This window comes from Lagopus muta, chromosome 36 (assembly GCF_023343835.1).
Source record: "Lagopus muta isolate bLagMut1 chromosome 36, bLagMut1 primary, whole genome shotgun sequence".
Classification (NCBI taxonomy): domain Eukaryota; kingdom Metazoa; phylum Chordata; class Aves; order Galliformes; family Phasianidae; genus Lagopus; species Lagopus muta.
This window is the reverse complement of record NC_064468.1, coordinates 127,326-143,488: the sequence shown is the minus strand read 5'-3', so window position 1 is coordinate 143,488 and position 16,163 is coordinate 127,326. Positions and strand designations below refer to the sequence as shown.

The 16,163-nt window shown below is 59.3% G+C and overlaps 2 protein-coding genes across 6 annotated transcripts in view; one reads left to right on the top strand and one right to left on the bottom strand.

The window, feature by feature from the left end:
- The window catches only part of LOC125686353 (zinc finger CCCH domain-containing protein 11A-like), a 42,025-nt gene extending 38,422 nt beyond the window's left edge, over window positions 1-3,603 (top strand). For 3 of the 4 annotated variants that reach the window (XM_048930255.1, XM_048930250.1, XM_048930247.1), the window contains 7 exons: window positions 838-1,019; window positions 1,294-1,417; window positions 1,896-1,958; window positions 2,208-2,291; window positions 2,574-2,912; window positions 3,244-3,320; window positions 3,444-3,603. In XM_048930255.1, the coding sequence (XP_048786212.1) occupies window positions 966-1,019; window positions 1,294-1,417; window positions 1,896-1,958; window positions 2,208-2,291; window positions 2,574-2,912; window positions 3,244-3,320; window positions 3,444-3,500 (798 nt within the window). In that variant the 5' untranslated portion in view covers window positions 838-965 and the 3' untranslated portion in view covers window positions 3,501-3,603. The remainder of the gene's footprint in view (window positions 1-837; window positions 1,020-1,293; window positions 1,418-1,895; window positions 1,959-2,207; window positions 2,292-2,573; window positions 2,913-3,243; window positions 3,321-3,443) is intronic. The other variant, XM_048930253.1, reaches the window with a different exon arrangement.
- The window catches only part of LOC125686352 (uncharacterized), a 194,286-nt gene that overhangs the window by 148,870 nt on the left and 29,253 nt on the right, over window positions 1-16,163 (bottom strand). The window lies entirely within an intron of this gene.

Sequence of the window (16,163 nt, the reverse complement as noted above, 5' to 3'; positions counted from 1 at the left end):
GCCTGAGAGACCCAATAGAATTTTGGGGTGGCATTGGGACCTATAGGGTGCCACGAGGACACACAGGGTGCCTTAGGGACACGTTAGGAGCCATAGGGTTCCATGAAAACATATAGGGTGCCTTAGGGACCCATTAGAATCCATAGGGTGCTATGGGGACACATAGGGTGCCTTAGGGACTTGTTAGGATGCATAGGGTTCCACGGGGAAATACAGAGTGCCTTAGGGAGCCATTAGGATCCATAGGGAGCCATGGGGACCCATAGGTTGCCTTAGGGACCCATTAGGATTTGTAGTGTGCCTTAGGGAACCATAGGGTGCCTTAGGGAGCCATTAGGATCCATATGTTGCCTGGGTTACCAGGTGAGCTGGGTTGGTGCCGGCTGGGTGCCGGGAGGTGTCTCAGCAGAAAAGCTGGGCTGGGGAGCAGTTGCCAGCTCCGGCGGTGCCCCTCAGCACGGCTGTTTGCAGGGGAAATGGTTCTTGTTCAGCTTCCATCCCACGTTTCAGTGAGGATGATGAGACGTCCTTCCTCCCCTGGAAATTCACGGCTGAGCCCCGCCTTCACGTTGCACATTGAAAAGCAGGGAGAGCACAAGCTTCTCAGAGCACAGCTCGTGCCCCCTGCCCCACGGGTGGCTGGGTGCAGAGCTGTTGAGGAGATGGAGAAGGGCGCTTGCTGGCACAAGCCGTGGCAGTCAGACCCAAACTGGACGTGGTGGCAGGCAGCTCTGGCAGCCAGCTGACGTCCAGACGCTGCCCTCCTCGAGAGACGCAGAAGAAAGCTGGGAAGATGCTTCTTCCTCCTGATGTTTCACTGGTGGATCCTTTCTGCAGGGTTCCTGTCCAAAAGGAGATTTTGAGAGACCGAGGCAATCAAAGACAGAGGGAAGCAGCTCGATCCAAGAGCAGAGAAGTTCCTGCGCGCAGCCCTCGGAACTTCAGCTTCCCCAGAGACAGCGGCCATGTCTCAGGCAGGGGACGACCGCAGTTCCGCTTCCTGCTCTGGGAGAGGAAAGGTAGGGCTGGGTTTCCTTGGCTTGGCTCTTCTTCCTTTTTCTCATGTTGAAGGGAACGGCTGGAGCAGGGGGAGCCCTGCAGGTGCTTTGGGACCTCAGGAACCAGTTGGATGCTGCGCGCGCTGCTGATGGCGTGGGCACGGCTCAGGCCGTATTTTCCCTTAGTGATGAAGAAGGTGTCAGCACTCTGCCGTCCCAGCTCTGGCCCGACCTGGAAGCTGTCTGCAAACCTTGGCTGCCCGTTCCCTCCAACGTTTCTTCTTTCTCTCCTCAGAAGCAGCGCGGCGCGGTTCCCCGCGTTGGGGAGCAGCAGCCAGCAGGCTGCCAGAGATCCCACGGCGCCTGGCAGCGCACAGAGGGACGCGATGGGGACGGGCCGTCCTCAGTGCCGCGCAAAAGTGAGTTTCTGCAGTCCTCTGTCGTGAAGGATGGAGGGATGAATGTGGAGTGTTACTTCTGAGCGGGTGCAGTGCTGTAGGGATGTCCAGTAACCACGGTGGAAGCATGAGAAAGGCCGACAGCGACAGCCGATGGCAGCAGCGAGACAGAAGTCTGTGTGCAAGTGGTGCTGCTGAGAGCTGAGCGCATTCCCTCTAGGGACAAGAGATCCGTGTCTCGACGTTTGCAGCCGGTAGCGTTTTGTTTGCTGGTGCAGCTTTGCTCTGCATTCTGCAGAGCTGTCAGGCAGTCCGGGGTTCCTCTGCTGCCATCTGACAGGAAGGAGAGCAGTAGTGCTTAGTGTAAGCGCAGTGCAGTTTGAACATCAGTTTCTGCTCTGGCTGTAGAACAGCGTCTTTTGGATTTGGGGGGGGTGTGGGCTGACAGGACAGCGCTGCTCCTGGTGTCTGTGCAGTCAGACTGGATCTGTTGTTGCAGGGACGGAGCCTGCGTGTCCGTGGGATGGTGCTGGGCACGGGGGGAAGCGGAAAGCCTCCGCAGGTAAGGAGCTGCTGTGAGCTGTGCTGCGGGTGCTGCCTCTAAGGAGGGCTGCGTGCAGGGCTGTGTGTGATGGAGGAGAGAGGAAAGGGCGCTGCAGATCTGTGCTGACTGCACAAGTGGCACAACGCTGTAGCAGTGGAAAGGAAATTGAAGAAACTGCGCTTGAAGAGCAGCAGTTTGTGTCTGACTGTGCCCAAGTCTTCCTCCAAGGAGCTGCTCTTCATGTCTTTCCTGCTTTCTTTCTGTCAGAAGCTGAGGCCAGCCTCCCTCTGAAGCGCAGCCATGCGGAAAGGCAGGGCAGGAGCACAGAATGGGACGTGGCAGCCAAGAGAGGTACAGACACCCAGCAGGCATCGGGGCTTGGTGCACTGCCTTTCTAATCAGGCTTTGTGCCTGTTCTTTCCTGGGACTGTTGTCACTGTGTGCTGGCTGTGGTCATAAGCACAGTGAGCATTCCTGCACTGATTAGAAATGGGAGCCCACAGTTCACCTGAGATCCCAAGCTCCGTGACTGTGAACACTCCAGATGAGATGTCCCAGCATCGCGGCCCATTCTGCAGACTGAAAGCAGCAGTGCGCCCTGGTTCAATCTCGTTGCTTCTTGTCTTTTCACAGAGATCGGTGCTGAGCCAAACGGCCATCTCCACGTGAAGGTGGTGCAGCAGGGGCGTTCCGAGAGAGCTTGTCTCCCTGAGAGAGCTCCAGCTCCTCTCCAGGCTGGAGGGCTTCCTGGCAGAGCAGGTCCCAGCACAGGGGGAAGAGCTTCCCCTGCCGCGTGCCCCCGCTCCGTCGGCAAGGCCCAGGCTGGATGCAAACGCAAGGCCTTGGAGGAAGGGACACCAGCAGCAGCGCAGCTGCCTGCCCACAAGAGAGCGAGGGCTGAGAGCGGAGGCAGCGTGCCGGCTCCAGCAGCGCAGCCTGGGCCTGCCGCAGCGCGGAGCTCCGGGCGCAGAGGTGAGCAGGGCTGTGTACCGCTGTGCTGAGCTGCTGCCCTTTGCCAGCACGCTGAGTTTGCTCAGGGTCTGCTTTGCCTTTTCCTTTTGTGTCGAGGGGAAATGGGTTGAAGGCTGCCAAGTCTGAAGGCAGCCAGGTGCCAGAATGTGCAACCCCGTCTCTTTAACTGCATGGTGGTCTTCTGCACGTCCCACTGGAAAGGTCATTCACTGGGGGGTTCCTCGTCCAATTTCCTTTGTCTTTTTTCTGCCGTCTGCTTTTACGGTACCCACGTTTCTGCAGTTTTGCTGTTGACAAAAGAAATTCCTCTTTTTTTTTTCTTGCCTGATAGCAAGAAGACAACGCCAGAAACAAAGGAGAGCAGAACTGAAGAAGGCTTCTCTGAGAGCCGCAGCTGCACGTGCAGAGGTGAGTCCTCGGTGAGCACAGACGCGGCTCTTGTTGTTGTCAGGGCCTCCGTCTGTCAGACATGGAAGAGATTTCCCAAGGGAAGCGCTGTCCTGTTTCTACACTCGCTCTGTTTCTTTCCAGTCCTCCGCCATGAACAGCCTGGTGGAGATGATGCAGAAGCTGCAGCTGCACGACTGAGAGGAGGAGCATCAGCAGGCAGCGCTGCAGTGCGCGGCGTTGCAGGGCAGCGCTCCGAGTGCCGCCCAACTCGGCACTCCAACTTTGGTTGTAGTCAATAAAAACATGGCATGCTAACTCAGAGAACGATGCCGTAGAGATTGCTGAGTTTCCCAGGGCAGCGCTGAGTACTTTTTGCTTTATGCTGAGTGTACAATGAGCCAAGTTCCCCAAAAGGACAGCGTTTCCTCTGGGCTGTTGGTCCAGAGCAGCATCTCTGCACTTAGGACCGCCACGCTGCCATCCCGGCACTGCTCTGCCCACAGACAGCGCTCCAGGTCGTGGCGCTCAGAAGGCGCCCCTGTGTCGTGCAGCCCTCCCCAGCGCCTGCCTGCCTGTCCCTGTGTGGGCTGCGATGGAGCTTTTCCTTTGCAGCGCCTGGTGTGACGCCGTGTCCTGGTTCCGTCGGTGCCATCCTGCAGGCTGCTGTGCACAGCGCAGTGCTGCGGAGCTGTGCTTCCCGGCCCTGTGCTCTCCGGCACTCTGGTGTGAGTTCTGCCTCTCCCAGGCATCTCCTGTTCCCAGGAACCTCCGCTGCTCCCTTGCACGCAGCTCTGTGTGCACAGCCCTGTGCAGAACCGCACACCCACGTGCAAGGACTTCCCTGCACACACCGCTGTGCATCCACACGCACAAGCACATCCTCGCACGGCCCTGTGTGCACACTCCATCCGTGTGCACACAACCGTGTGCAAAACCACACAGCCTTGTGCAAAGACCTCGATGCACAGCCCCGTGTTCGCGCACACACACACCCGTGTGCAAACCCACCCCTTTGCACAGCAACACGCATGAAGACACGAGCGCAGCTGCAGCCCTGCACACAGCCGTGCACACACACACACATGTGCAAAAGTGACATTCACGTGCAAACACCCTGCACACACCCTCGTGCAATGCACACTGATATGCAGCATCACCTCTAAGATGATCGGAGGGCTGGAGCACCTCTGCTATGAGGAAAGACTGAGGGAGCTGGGCTTGTTTAGCTTGGAGAAGACAAGGCTCCAGGGAGACCTCATGGTGGCCTTGCAGTGCTTGAAGGAAGTGTATAAACAGGAGGGGGAACGGCTGCCTGTGAGGGAGGAGAGACCCCATAGGAACACAGAGAGACCCAATAGGGACACACGGACAACCCATAGGGACCCCATAGAGTTCCCATAGGGACACCTAGGGACAAATAGGGACCCCAAAGGTACACATAGGGACACATGGAGCCCCAAAGAGACGCATAGGTACCCCATAGGGAACCCATAGGGACCCCATAGGGACGCTGTAGGGACAGAGAGAGACCCTATAGGGACACATAGGGACAAATAGGGACCCCATAGGGTCCCCAGGGGGACACATCGTGCCCCATAGAGATGCATAAAGACCCCTTAGATACCCCATAGGGACCCCATAGGGACACAGAGAGACCTCATAGGGAGCCAGCCAATAGAGATACATGGAGACACATAGGGACAAAGAGAGACCCCATAGAGACCCAATAGGGACCCATAGAGACACACAGTGACACATAGGGATCCCAGAGGGACAAAGGGACAAACCTTAGGGGTCCCATAGAGTCCCCATAGGGACTCCATAGGGACCCCAAGGGACACATAGGGACACAGACAGACCCCATAGCATAGGGACCCCATAGGAAAATACAGGGACCCACAGGAGGACCCCATAGGGAAACATGGGGACCCCATAGGGACACAGAGAGACCCCATAGGGACCCCATAGGGACACATCGAGCCCCATAGAGACACATAAAGAACCCATAGGGACCCCATAGGGACCCCAAAGAGACCCCATAGGGTTCCTGTAGGGACACAGAGAGACCCCATAGTGACAAACAGACAACCCACAGGGACCCCATAGAGATCCGATAGGGACCCACAGGGACCCATAGGGACACAGGGAGCCCCATAGAGACGCATAAAGACCCCCAAGATCCCCCATTGGGACCCCAGAGGAGAAGCAGAGCTGCAGAGCAGGAGCAGAGCTGCGTTCCCAGGGCACTCTGTGCTCACGGAGGCAGCAGAGCTCCTGCAGGTCACCCCGTGCTCTTCTTCGCCCGCTCTTCTTCGTCGGCTCTTCTTCGTCTCCCTGCTGCTCAGCTGCGCTGTGCCTCATGGTGAGGCCTGTCCTGTCGGACGTTCTCCCGTTCCATTGGACTCGCGGCTGCCAATTCTCATGACGCTGCATGGCGGCGTGTTACCTGGCGTTCTGAGCAATCCCTTGGCTTCTCCTCAGGCCGTTGCCGCTGCTTTTCATTCTGTTGGGGTCCCCTTTTTCCGGAGGCGCGGATTCTGCGACGTCCCTCCGCCCCGCAGGTCGCAGAACCGGGCCGAAGCAGCCCTCAAAGCGCTGACCTGGGGAACCCTTAGGAGGCCCGAAGCCCCCTGGCAGCCAGCTGGGCCAGGCCGGAAGCCGGCGGGCCGCTCAGGGCAGCGCAGCCAGGCGAAAGGCGGTGGCCGGCCGGCCCGTGTAGCTCTGCTCTTCTGGAGCCCTCCGGGCCGGCCGGGGGACCGTGGCAGGCAAGAGCCGGCTGGCCTGGGTAGCCCGGACAGGCCAGCAGCCACCCGGCCAGGCTAGGAGCCGGCTGCCCGCTCAGGAAGGCAGTGCGAGGCCCAGGCCGCCCTGCCGGAGCAGATCCCGCCTGGCTGCCGTGCCCGAAGCGGCAGCCTGGTTGTCTGCCTATGGGGTCTCTATGGGTGTCTTTCCCTATGGGGGCTCTCTGTGTCCCTGTGTGTCCCTGTGGGGTCTCCATATGATTTCTCTGTGTCCCTACTGGGTCCCTATGTGTCCCTTTGATGTCTCTATGTATCCCTATGGGGTCCCTATGGGGTCCCTGTCTGTCCCTATGCTGTCCCTGTGGGGTCTCTCTGTGTCCCTGTTGGGTCTCTATGTCTCCCTCTTTGTCCCTAGGGGGTCTCTGTGGGGTCCCATGTCTGCCCACAGGCTCTGATGGACGCTCTGATGCCCTCCCGCAATGCTTTCTCCCTCCACCGGCGCAAACAGACGCAGTGACGCCATCGCAGGCAGTGTGGGGATGTTGAAAGGATGTTTATTGATGGTTCTGCCCCTCGACATTTTGCTCCAGGTCTCCTCGGTTGGTCTGCAGAAGGGAAGGCTGCAGGGTGACGGTGTCGCAGCCTTCCATCCCGAAAGGGAGCCTGCGGACGGGGGGGAAGTCGGCTCTGATGGCGTGGCTGATGGTCAGCCAAGGGAAATGGTGCCGAGTGGAAGATGGGATGTCGGGTCGGATCGCTGTGCGCAGAGCTGCGGGAACCGAACGCCCAGAGAGGCTGCGGGTGCCCCGTCCCTGGAGGCCGGGTCGGACGGGGCCCTGGGCAGCCCGCTTGCGTCGGAGATGCGCTGCGGCTGGGATTCACGCCTCTGTTCTGCGGCCTCTGCACTGGGCGCACCATGCCCGCATCAGCATGGCCAGCGTGGGGCACCTCCTGTGGGGGGGGGCCTCGCTCTGCGCAGCCTGACTCTCGGGAGCCTCCGTTTCTTCCCGTATGGGCGGCAGCGATCCAGAGCGGCGGACGGGAGGCTCCTCGGGCAGCCTGGGCTCCGCACGAGGCGCTGATGCTGCTGTCCGCTCCAGCGCTTCCTGCGCCGCCGCCCTCTTCTTCATCACCCTCTGCCTGAGGAGCCACACCGAGTCACACGTCAGCGGGAGCCTGGATGCTCTGCCGTGCGGCTCTGTGAACGCAGCCCTGGAGGCAGATCTTCGGGAACCTCCTTGGAACGCTGCTGTCCTCAAGGTGATCTGAGAGGGCGAGTGCTTGGCCACCGGCAGGATTCGCGCCGCACCCGCACGATGGGCTTTTCCTGCTTCCAGTTCCTCGGGGAATCTCACGTGTTTGCCTCCCGGTGCTCGGCGCAGCTCTTCCTGGCTCCACGTTTCTGCCTCCCCCTGCAGCTGGCAGCTCACCGGCTGCTCCTGGGCTTCGGGCAGCGGCCGGATCGGTGGCAGCAGACTGGAAGGACAGAGCGGGAGGGGGCCGCGTGAGTGGTCGATGGCTTTGGGCCGCACGCCGCCAGCCTGAGCCGGGAGCCTGGGCCGCAACATAGCCCTGCCCACAGGCTGCTCGCCGGCTGCCCTGCGGCTCCCGAGACGCGCAGAGGGGCGGCCCTGTGAGCCGGGGGGTCCCGGTCCTCATCCCCACCAACAGGGACCCTTTGGGGCTGGGGAATGGGCTCTCGTCGGGTCGCCCCTGTGCACACGGCAGCCCGGAGCCTCCAGCCTCACCTGGCCTTGGAGCTCTTCTTCAGCAGCAAGCTCCTGATCCGCCGGAGCCGTTCTCCATCCATGCTGTCCGAGCTCAGCCGCTTGATGAAGGTCGGCCGGGCAGCAAATCTCACTGCAATGGGGAAGGGGAGGCGTCGGCTTTGGGAAAGAGGAGCCGGGGGGCGACGACGAGGTGGCGGGGTGACTTTTGGGGGCCGGATCCTTCCGTCGGGGGAGGGCAGGGCCTGAGATCCGCCCGGGCCAAGCTGGGGCAGGGGGCACGGCACAGCCAGCGCCTTCGTTTGGGAGAGGCCGGCAGTCACTGATGGGAAGGGGCCGGGGGCCGATGGCTTCGGGGCCGTGCTGAGCTGGCGGGAAGCTGTGCCGCCATCAGAGCCCTGGGCTGATGGTCAGCGGGGCATTTCCCAGCTCCGCTTGGCTGCCCGTGCCGCGGGAAGGAGCCGGTGGCTGCTTTACCTGTCTTGCCCTGGTCGCGAGGTGGGAGAGGTGGCAAAGCGTCGTCTTGCTTTGTTTTCTCCCGACCAGAGAGGCTCGCTGAGGCCTTGCGGCGTGTTGTGGGCGGTGCTTTGGGCACCAACTCCATGTGACACCTGCGCGAGAGGAGAAGACGGAGCGGTGTGACGCAGCGCTCCAGCGCTCCTTGCTGCTCTCTGGCCGTCTGCTCCCAGGCATGTTGTCACGCTGCGTGCAGCACGCTGCTTTCTAAAGCCACGAGCAGGGTCCGTCGGGACGGGGGCAGGGGAAATAGCTTCCAAGGGCAGGAGGGAAGGTTTGGGTCGGACGTAAGGAAGGAGCGCTGGACAGAAGGGCGGCGAGGCACCGCAGCATCTTGCCCAGAGAGCTGGTGGACGCCCAGACGGGCAGTCGAGGCCTGCTGGACCAGGCTCAGAGCAACCTCCTCTGGGGTCCCTGTTCCCCACAGGGGGGTGGGCAAAGTGCCTTTTGGGGTTCCGTCCAGCCCAGCTCAGTCTGCGATCCCACGACACACGCTCACGGGCAGGACGGGCACGGACACGAGGAACAAGTGCTGCGCAACGAGAGCCGAGCGGCCGCACCAGGCAGCAGCCACCGCCACCAACGCACTCACATGGGAAAGACGATGAGGCAGCCGGAGAGCGCCAGGGAGGCCACCGGTGCCGCCGGGGACACCACCGCGTTCAGCAGCCAGGGGGCCTGTGGGGGAGAAACAGGGAGGAGGTGGGACGTCCTGGTCACGGCTGAGGCGCCGGGGACGCGGGGAGCCCGAGGCAGGGAGAGCCGGCAGCAGCTCGGCACTCGCACGGCCCGAGCGGCCGGCAGCTCCTGGTGGGCCGCATGCGGGCACCGCGAGGTCGCGGCTCCGCCTGGGCCGCGCAGAAACGGCGGCTCACCTTGAGAGCAGCTCTGCTGAGCTCCTCTTTCCCAGACAGCTGCTCCAGGAAGCTGTAGTAGAATCTCATGTGGAACGTCAGCCCGTCTATGAGCAGCACGCCGATGTCCTTCAGCACGACGGCCACGTTCTGCCCGTCCCGCAGGCAGCCGGAGAGCAGGGACACGGTGCTCTGGATGCCGGTCTTCACGCTCTCCCAGCTCACGGCGGCGCCTGCGGCCACTCTGCTGTATCTCAGCGGCTCCAACTTCCTGTGCACTGAAAGATGTGAGGGACAGAATTGACGGCAGGGTTGGTTTCCCACAGGCGCTTCCCTAGAAGAGCTGCTGGTGGACCCCAGCCGGAACGGCCCCGCGTTTGGACAGGCTCCTCAGAGGGGGAGCTTTGCTGGTGGGCACAGAGGTGGTGGCCGTCAGCCCCGTCCACGCAGCCGGAAGCAGCGGAATCCCCCCTCCTACCTGGCAGGGGCTCCCTGCGGGCCTTGAGGTGGTGCGTGGCCATGAGGTTGGCGGCCAGGTGGAACACGGGCCACCGCAGAGTCACGGTCCCGTCCTCGGTCCAGACGTCTTTGGAGACGGTGTCAAAGGAGCCGAAGGTGAGAATCCAGACCCCCTGTGGGCGGAAGAGAAAAGCAGGGCAGAAGGGTTACGGGCCGGCCAGGGGGAAGAGGCGCAGGGGCTCCGACGCAGGGACAGAGCTCAGGAGCCTCTGCCGCCGCTCAGAGGCACGAGCCGGGGCGTGGGAACGGCTTTGGGAAGTGCCGCACGGCGCTCTCCTGCCCCTCGCCCTCCCAGATGCGGCACAGCAGGCGGGGTGGAAGCGGCCTCGCGGGATCCAGAGGCTTCCAGAGAGTGGCATCGGCCCCGAGATCCGACAGCGCCCGGCACGAGGGATCGTGCGTCTGCAGGGAGCCCGTGGGACGCCCAGGAGAGAAGTGCGGGGGGAGTCTCCCGCTGCGTATGCAGGGGAAGCCTCAGAGGAAGCCCAGGCCGGACGGGGAGAGGAGGAACCGCCGGCCGACGCACCTTGTGTGCCACGAGCTGCTCCCGGACGTAGGCGGCCACCGCGTCCCAGACGGCGACTCGCACTGCAGGACAGAGGAAAAGCAGGTCACGCTCCGATCCGCCGCTGCCCGGCGCCCCTCCGGCTGCCAGGCGGGAGCGAGGCGGCAGAGCGATGTGCCGTCTCTGCACCAAGGGCGGCCGCAGCCCCGCTCCAAGCTGGCCGCGGCCCTGCACACCTTTGCTGTTCGTGTCCATGGGTCTGGAGGCGCGCCCCGCTGCGGGGCCGGCCTCGCTCCTCCTGTTCCGCCTCGTGCCGGCGGCTCTCTCCTCGTTCGCGCCAGCCATGCTGGAGCTCCTCCTGCAGACGCGTCTGCTCTCGGACAGATGCTCCTCCAGGATGCGGGACCCGCCGCCGCGCTCCGCCTTTATACTCCCCTGGGCGCCCGTGTCACAAACGTTGTCGCGGCGACGCCATGACGGCGCGGCCGGTGCTGGCCGCTGCCCATTGTGATGCTGGCGGCGGCAGCTGCTGCCCGGCCCGGCTGGGAGTGCCGGCCCCCCTCTGCCTGCTCTCCCTTCGTTCCTCTGCTCGCCATGCCATCGGCATCCTCAGCAGCCCTGTGCTCCAGACCCCTCACCACTTTCGTTGCCCTTCTCTGCACACTGGGGCCTCAACATCTGTCCTGCAGTGAGGGGCCCAAAACTGAATACAGCATTCGAGGTGTGGCCTCTACGGGTCCCCATGGCACCCTATGGATACTTATGGCACCCAAGGGTGGACTAGGGAGCCTTGTAGGTCCGCATGGCACCCTATAAATCCTAATGCATCCCTAAGGCACCCTACAGGTCCCCATAGCACTCTATGGATCCTAATGGGTCCCCCTGGTACCCTAAGGATCCTAATGGGTCCCTAAAGCACCCTACAGGTCACCATGTCACCCTGAGGATCCCAAAGGGTCTCTAAAGCACCCTATGGCTTTCCCTGGCACCCGATGGATCCTAATGGTTCTCCAAAACACCCAATGGGTCCCTGTGGCACCCTATGGGTTCTAACAGGTTCCCCTGGCACCCTATGGATGCTAAAGGGTCCCTAAGACACCCTATGGATCCCTATGGGTCCCCATGGCACCCTAAGGGTCCTAATAGGTCTCTAAGTCACCCTACGGTCCCCATAGCACCCTACGGATTCTAATGGTCCATAAGGCACCCGGAGGATCCTAACGGGAACCTATGGCACCCCATGGATCCTAGTGAGACCCCATGGCACCCTATGGATCCGAATGGGTCCCTATGGCACCCTATGGATCGTAATAGTTCCCTAAGGCACCCTAGAAGTCCCCATGGCACCCCATGGATTCTAATGGATCCCCATGGCACCCTATGAATCCTAGTGGGTCCCTAAGACACCCTATGGGTCACCATGGTACCATATTGATCCTAACCGGTTCCCCTGGAACGGTATGAATCCTAATGGTTCACCATATTACCCTATGAATCCTAATGGGTCCCTTAGGCACCCTATGGGTCCTAATGGGTCCCTGAGGCACACTACTGTCCCCATAGCACCCTATGGAACCTAATGGGTTTCTAAGACACCCTATGGGTCCTAATGGGTCCCTAAGGCATCCTACGGTCCGCATAGCACCCTACGAATCCTAATGGCTCATGAGGCACCCTGAGGATCCCAATGTGTCCCTAAGGCACCCTATGGATCCTAATGTGTCCCTAAGGTACCCTATGAATCGCAATAGGTCCCTAAGGCACCGAATGTGTCCCCATGGCACCCTATGGATCCCTATGGGTCCCCATGGCACCCTATGGATCTTAATGGGTCCCTAAAGCACCCTAAGGGTCCCCATGACACCCTAGGCATCCTAATGGGTCCCTAAGGCACTCTGTGGGTCTCTGTTGCACCCTATAAATCCTAACAGGTCCCTAAGGCACCCTAGGGGTCCTGCAGCACCCTAGGGATCCTAATGGTCCCTAGGGCACCCTGTGGGTCCCAGTGGGTCCCTAAGGCACCCTATGGATCCTAAAGGGTCCCCATGGCACCCTATGGAACCTAATGGGTCCCTAAAGCACCCTGTGTGTTCCTATGGCACCCTATGAATCCTAAGGGGTCCCTGAGGCACCCTACGAGTCCCCGTGGCACCCTATGGATCCTAATGGGTCCCTAAGGCATCCTACGGATCCCTAAGGCACCCTATGGATCCTAATGGGCCTCCATGGCACCCTATGGTATGCTAGTGGCTGCCTAAGGCACCCTATGTGTCCCCATGGCATCCTACGGATCCTAATGGGTTGCGAACGCCCCCTTCGGGTCCCCATGGCAGCCTACGGATGCTAATAGGTCCCCAAGGCATTCTATGGGTTCCGATGCACCCTAAGGATCCTAATAGGTTCCCTTGGCACCCCATGGATCCTAATGGCTCCCTAAGGCACCCTACAGGTCCCCATGGCACCCTATGGATCCTAATGGGACCCTAAAGCACCCTAAGGGTCCCCATTACACCCTATGGATCCTAGTGGTTCCCTAAGGCACCCTACATTTCCTTGTGGCACCCTATAAATCCAAACAATTCCCTAAGGCACCCTAGAGGTCCTAAGGCGCCTGATGGGTCCTAATGCTCCTAAGGCACCCTGAGGATCCTTATGGGACCTTATGGCACCCTGTGGATCATAGTGGGTCCCTAAGGCATCCAATGGATACTATTGGGTACCTAAGGCACCCTAGAGTCCCCGTGGCACCCTATGGATCCTAATGGGTCTCCATGGCAACCTATGGTATGCTAGTGGCTCCTTAAGGCACCCTATGGGTCCCCATGGCACCCTATGTATCCTAATGGGTTGCGAACGCCCCCTACGGGTCCCCATGTGTTGCAGTATGCGCCCGTTCTGCTCCCCGGGGAGACTGCAGCTTGGCCAGTTACTGAGGTGACACCACTGTGATGAGCAGCAAATGGCGTTTATTACACGTATTCACTAGCTTATATAGCCTAAGTGCTTCGTTTATGCCCCTAAGGGCACGAACCACCCATCTATCATAGAGCAGGGAGAGGGCCTAACGCGTCACACCCCGCGGGGGGGTCTCGCAGCCTCGCAGTTGCTGACAACATCTCCCCCCTCTCCATGCTCAAGAAAGTCTACTACAACTCAAGAGGACCCTAACCCGTACACCCCAAAATCCCCGCACTGCGCCTATACATGCCATTGTCCTCTCGGTTAAGCTTTGCCCCGTTACATCCCGATTCGCAAAATAATCCTACCCTAATAACTCTATAACCTATTAACCTAATGACAACCTCCTAACTTAATTATCCTAATGTCTTCAACCATACTTATATATGTAATATACCCATAAGTATGAAGCGTGTTAATATTAGACTTAGTGCAACTATAACCGAATATAGAATAGAGTTAAGCAGAGTTAAACATTCCCGTCGCTTTGATGGACCATCTCAGAAGCACTTCCCGTCAGTGGTGTTCTCCGTCCTTCTTTGCTCTCAGATGTGATGTCTCTCTCTTGTGTCGTGGTGAACAGTGATCAAGGTTTTCTGTCCATTATCTCTGACGCGTTTTAGCAGTTGGTACAAACCCTCATGTTGCAGAAGCTTCCTTACCAAAGCGAAATTCATTCCACTTGGAGTAGGTGATAGGTCTTGAATCACCGTGTAGGTAGCCTGCAAGAACTGATGTGATGTTACCGACACTTAACAATTAAAGCCTACGATACTGGTGAAGTTATAGACAAAGAGATTAGAGATTACTGATTAGAGTGATTGCTGATAGCTCTAGTGGCACTACCTATGCCCAATATATACCAACATTGTCTCAGGTACCTGTTGGAACGTACTTCAAAAATAACAAACGTCTGTTCAATATCAAGGCAGATGTCTCAAGCCTTGAGAGCATTGCTCTCACAAACCCGCTGTATGGAATTGCTTGTTCTCCAGGCCTCAATCTGGCCACCTGTCCATGAAGGGAACCCATTCTAATGCCTACACTTAAAGCACGGGCCTTTATCCCTTTCTTCCCCGACCCGAGTAGCTGACATCACCGTGGTCTTAACCGCAGAACTAACCGAAGCGGCCATTCCCTGCATGGCGGCTGCTAGTCCCTCATAAGTTAATGGTGTGGCCCTCTGATGATCTAACACATACTTAATAAGCTCCCCTGGGGTAGTTAGAGTTCCCGGCGCTGCTCTGATGATTTGCTGGATGTCTGGCAACGATTTCTGCTTAAGACAATCCATTATGACTGGGGATTGGACCTCCCGTGGGAGATCAGATCCCTCCACTGCACGGATTCGCAAAGTCAGAAAATGACTCAGAGGGGCCCTGCTTGATGTCTGCCCACGGAAGCACAGGTTCCGCAACCTTAGCCAATTCTCGCAGGGCTTGAAGGGCCGCAGTTGTAACGGCTGCCAGCTCTCCTGCTCTAAGCAATGTTGCTTTGCCCTCCGGGGATCCCACCATTCCATCTGCCAGGCCCTGAAGACGTGCAAGATTAGTTCTATCGCCTCTGCGCTGGCCGTTGGCTGGATGGTGGGGGTCACGGGTGGCAGCAGCCACCACAGCTTGAAGTAGTCTATTCCATTCATCATACCACAGGGTGTATTGTACAGGCTCAAGAATAACATGCATAAGGTTCACCACATCGTGTGGCAAGAGACTAGAAGCCATGAGAGCTTCCACCGCTGCCATGGTAACAGGGGAATGCAGACCTTTGCTTTTAACTAAATCCGAGAGGCGAGTAATCGCTTTGGAATCCAAAGGAGTCCAAGCTGCACCCTCTGGTTTTACCACCACCGGGAGAGTAAGCGCGGTACCTGCCGGATCTGCAGCCCGTATGTCTTCTCTCACACGAGCCCAATCAGTGAGGGTAGGCGGGCCCCATGGAGCTGTCGATATGGGACCACGCCCCTCCTGAGCGGACCCCGGGGCCATCCCCGTCGGAACGCCCCCCCCCACAGCAAAGCGGCGCGGGACAATCCACGCCCCTCGGGGGGTGGCCGCCGTAGCAAGCGGAATCGGGCAGTAGGTGAGTCCCGCCCCCGCTGCCGCATTCCACAGGTCGCACCACAACTCCTCCAGACATCTCTCCCTCTCCAAGGACCCTCTTATCAACTGTGCCAGAAGTTATACCGCATTCCTCCGCAGGCCCCCCTCCCCCTTTATCTTTGAAGGGCTTAAGTGAAGGATATAAGCTGCAAGCCGGGTAAGGAGGTGGGTCCTCCTCTTTATGGTGTGATTGTTCCTGCTCCGCTTCGTTCTTCTTTATCCCCAGGGTCGTTGTTTCTGGTGGGGCCGAAGGAGTCAGCGCCATCTTGCCCTCCAGCGAACCTGTAGGGGAGACAAGACCCCCCCCTGGCCCTAACCCCAGCAGATCCCTAGCACGGTCACCTGCAATCTTCTCCTCTTTCGCTTTCCTAAGAGCTGTCAAAATTAATCCCCACACTTTAAACTCCGCAACTTTTTGAGTGGACATTGCCCTCTGTGAGAGCACAGCAGTAAATGAATCCCAATTATCAGGATCATGTAAGTCAGAAGGGGATGATAATAGCCCCTCCTTCTCCAGCAACGAGAGTGTCGCTGAAACCTCCTTCTTAGAAGGAACATTTTTCCCGCAATAAATTTTGCATGCATGAAGAATCACATTTATGACGGCTTCCATAACGCCTCTGGCCGAACATATGTCTGGCCTTCTCCTGCCGTTTCCCCTAGTGCCAGAGGGATCCTGGCTCCTTTTCCCGAGCCTCCTGCCTGACAAGGAGTAATGCGCACTCCTCCCCGTCCCTGGGCTTCCACCACTCCGCGGATTTGAATTTACGGCTCTGCAGTGGGATCCTACAGAACAGCTGACTCACCCCCAGGTATCACGGCGGTCGGGGTCAACACTTGTTGCAGTAAACGCCCGTTCCGCTTCCCTGGGAGACCGTAGCTGGGCCAACTACTGAGGTGACACCAATGTGATGAGCAGCAAATGGCGTTTATTACACG